The following is a 3,536-nucleotide window of genomic DNA, read 5'->3' as shown; positions in this document are numbered from 1 at the left end:
AGGACACCTAAGAAAAAGAGCTTTTCCACGCAAACGAGCCCACTCAAACTATATATAGACGTTGCAACACAAACTAAAAGACGCGGGGGCAAGAGAAAGTTCTTATACAATAAATCATATGCGTTTAACCGCAATCTCCGTTTTTGATGTATTAATCAATGAAAGAATAAATGTGTGTTAATATGTTTTAAAAATAAGCGACTCGTTTATTCATCTACCTACAAGTAGGATATAGTTGGGTAATAACCTACAGCGAAACCTAAAGCGAAAGATCTCCTATTCCAAATAACTTACCCACAAATTGGTGACCCCGACATTAAAAACCATGAATACTAACGGAGAGAACGTCATCAACAAGCTTGTGATAAAAATACCTCTCTTTTGGAACGAAGAGCCGGAACTATGGTTCACCCAGCTGGAGGGTCAATTCATCCTGAGTGGAATCACCCAAGATACCACGAAATATTCATACGTATTGTCACAATTAGAATCGCGCCAGATAAGAGAGGTTAAGGACATTATCGCACATCCTCCTGAAGCGAACAAGTATGAAGTCATCAAGAGGGCACTTGTCCAGAGATTATCAGTCTCCCAAGAGCAGCGTATTCGACAGCTTCTCGAATTAGAAGAAATAGGAGACCGGAAACCCTCGCAGTTCTTGAGACATCTACGCATGCTAACTGCAGACAATGTACCGGATTCGCTATTGCGCACCTTATGGTTAGGAAGACTTCCTCATCAAACTCAGATGATCTTGGCCACACGAGAGGATTGCCTGAACGACGTGGCCGAGCAAGCTGACCGAATACACGAAATGACGTCCAGAACAGTTGTCGCAGCAACAACGGCACCCAGAGAAACACTTGAAGCACAAATTCAAGCCTTATCTAAGAAGGTCACTGCTCTCATGACACACCTCTCTCGAGGAAGATCAAGAGACAAAAAGCACGACCGGAAAGTTAGCCGAATCCGTAGCCAGAGCCGAGAATACAATAAAAAAAACTGCTTTTACCACAATAGGTTCGGGGATAAGGCCCAGAAATGCACGCCGCCTTGCGCATTCCAATCAGAAAAAGAGCAGGGCAGTCACTGATGGTGGCCAGCCGACCCGCCCAAAGACCCCGACGCCTCTACATAATTTGCCAAAAAACTAAGAAACGTTTCCTGATTGACACAGGATCCGACGTCAGTGTATATCCTCGTTCGATGTTAACAGGACAAATCACATCAACAAATTACGAACTATTCGCAGCAAATGGCTCCATTATTACAACGTATGGTTGGATAACTATCCAACCAGAGTTGGGACTACGACGGCCATTCCCATGGCGTTTTGTCATTGCTAACGTCACAACACCCATCATCGGGGCCGATTTCTTGGCGTATTATCACTTGCTGCCAGATCTACAAAAAGGAGTCCTGTTAGATGGAAAAACAAGTCTAAGCACTAAAGGAACAGCAGAAATTGGATTCACGGAATCAATAAAGATCCTGGCAATCAAAGACAAGTACCACCGAATTCTGGCAGAATTCCCCGGCATTATAAGGGCTACTACCAAAGAACGAACGGTCAAACACAACACGATGCATTTCATAAAAACGACTGATGGTCCTCCTGAAGCAAGTCGTCCTCGCAGACTGGCACCCGATAAATTGAAAGCAGCAAAGGCAGAATTTAATCTTCTGCTTCAAGAAGGAATAATTCAACCCTCAAAAAGCCCATGGTTGGCTCCCTTGCATATGGTTCCAAAGAAGGGAGACGCATGGAGACCGTGCGGTGACTTTAGAAGGCTGAATGACAGGACAATACCCGATTGTTACCCAATATCTCATATTGAAGACTGCTCGCAAACACTCCATAATAAAAAGGTCTTTTCAACGCTAGACTTAGTCCGGGCATATAACCAGATTCCTGTACACCCCGAAGATATACCTAAAACGGCTATCACCACTCCTTTCGGACTTTTTGAATTCCGATTCATGCCATTCGGTCTTTGAAATGCAGCACAAACGTTCCAACGCTTTATTAACGAAATAACCAGCGATTTGGAATTCTGTTATGCGTATATTGACGACATATTGGTCGCATCCAACAACGAGAGGGAAGATCATCTGCGCAGACTCTTCAAACGGTTAGAAGAGAATGGAATTCTACTAAATCCAGCCAAATGCAAATTCGGGGCCAGTCAAGTTCTTTTTCTGGGATACGAAGTATCGGAACAAGGAACACGACCTCCCTCAGACAGAATCGAAGCAATCAAAAATTTCCCGAAACCCCAGAATATCCAACAGCTACGACAATATCTGGGAACATTGAACTTCTACCGTAGGTTTATTCCAAATGCCGCAAAAGAACAGGTGCTGCTGAACAGCCTACTCAGCGGGCCTAAAGCCAAAAAGAAAATGCCAATAACCTGGAACGCCGAACTAGAGGAAGCTTTCTATAGGAGCAAAGACAGTCTAGCCAGGGCAACAATGTTAGTACATCCCAAACCAGAAGCCGAGATCACTCTAACAACCGATGCATTTGACAAGGCTATGGGAGCAGTAATTCAACAACGTGACAAAGAAAGTTGGCAACCATTAGCCTTCTTCAGCAAAAAGTTAAATCCGGCACAACAAAAATACAGTCCATATGACAGAGAGCTTCTCGCAATCTACACGGCAATTAAGCAGTACCGACACATGCTTGAGGGAAGATTTTTTACGGTTTATACAGATCATAAGCCAATAACGTATGCATTCCAGCAAGACCCGTTGCACAGCTCCCCTAAACAAGCAAGGCACCTGCAGTATATTGAACAGTTTACTACCGATATTCGCCATATTTCGGGAAAGGACAACACTGTCACTGACGCCTTATCAAGAGTAGAAGAGATCCAAGCCGCCGTTAACCTAGAAAACCTAGCTAAAGCGCAAGAAGATGATTCCGAGATTCTTGGATTAATAAACGGAGACTCTTCGCTCAAATTGCAGAAAGTGCAAATTCCCGGAACAGACGCTGTACTTTATTGTGACGTCTCAACACCGATTGCACGTCCGTTCGTCACGAAACAATACAGAAAGCAGATATTTCAGTCTCTTCATGGTCTATCACACCCAGGGACCAAAGCTACAGCAAAGTTGGTTGCAGACCGATACGTCTGGCCAAAAATTAAGACAGATTGCCATCAATGGACAAAGGCGTGCATCAACTGGCAGAAGGCAAAGATTTCAAGGCATAACCATGCACCTCTAGGAAATTTCATAGGCCCAACAAAACGATTTGAACATATTCACATGGACTTGGTAGGACCACTACCTCTTTCAAAAGGCTACAGATACTGCCTCACAATAATCGATCGTTTTTCAAGGTGGCCTGAGGCTATTCCGATGGCAGACATTACCGCAGAGACAACAGCACAGAATTTGTTCACTCACTGGATAGCAAGGTTCGGCACACCACTTCGGATAACAACTGATCAAGGGAGACAGTTCGAAGCCGACTTGTTCCGACAACTAACAAGGTTAATAGGAACAACGCATATCCATACGAT

The 3,536-nt window shown here is 44.1% G+C and overlaps 1 protein-coding gene across 1 annotated transcript; it reads left to right on the top strand.

Annotated features, from left to right (window-relative positions):
• The first annotated feature begins 325 nt into the window (after positions 1-325).
• Positions 326-1,093, top strand: LOC138944319 (uncharacterized). The gene has a single exon (XM_070315218.1). It carries the CDS (start codon positions 326-328, stop codon positions 1,091-1,093), a length of 768 nt encoding a protein of 255 aa, XP_070171319.1.
• Positions 1,094-3,536: the final 2,443 nt, after the last annotated feature.

This window comes from Polyergus mexicanus, unplaced genomic scaffold (genome assembly GCF_030449975.1).
Source record: "Polyergus mexicanus isolate NDT 795.1 unplaced genomic scaffold, iyPolMexi1.0 SCAF_154, whole genome shotgun sequence".
NCBI classification, from domain to species: domain Eukaryota; kingdom Metazoa; phylum Arthropoda; class Insecta; order Hymenoptera; family Formicidae; genus Polyergus; species Polyergus mexicanus.
This window is presented reverse-complemented; position numbering and strand designations above follow the sequence as displayed.

Coding starts and splice junctions, on each gene's coding strand:
- LOC138944319 (XM_070315218.1), top strand. CDS start 326: ATGAATACTAACGGAGAGAACGTCATCAACAAGCTTGTGATAAAAATA.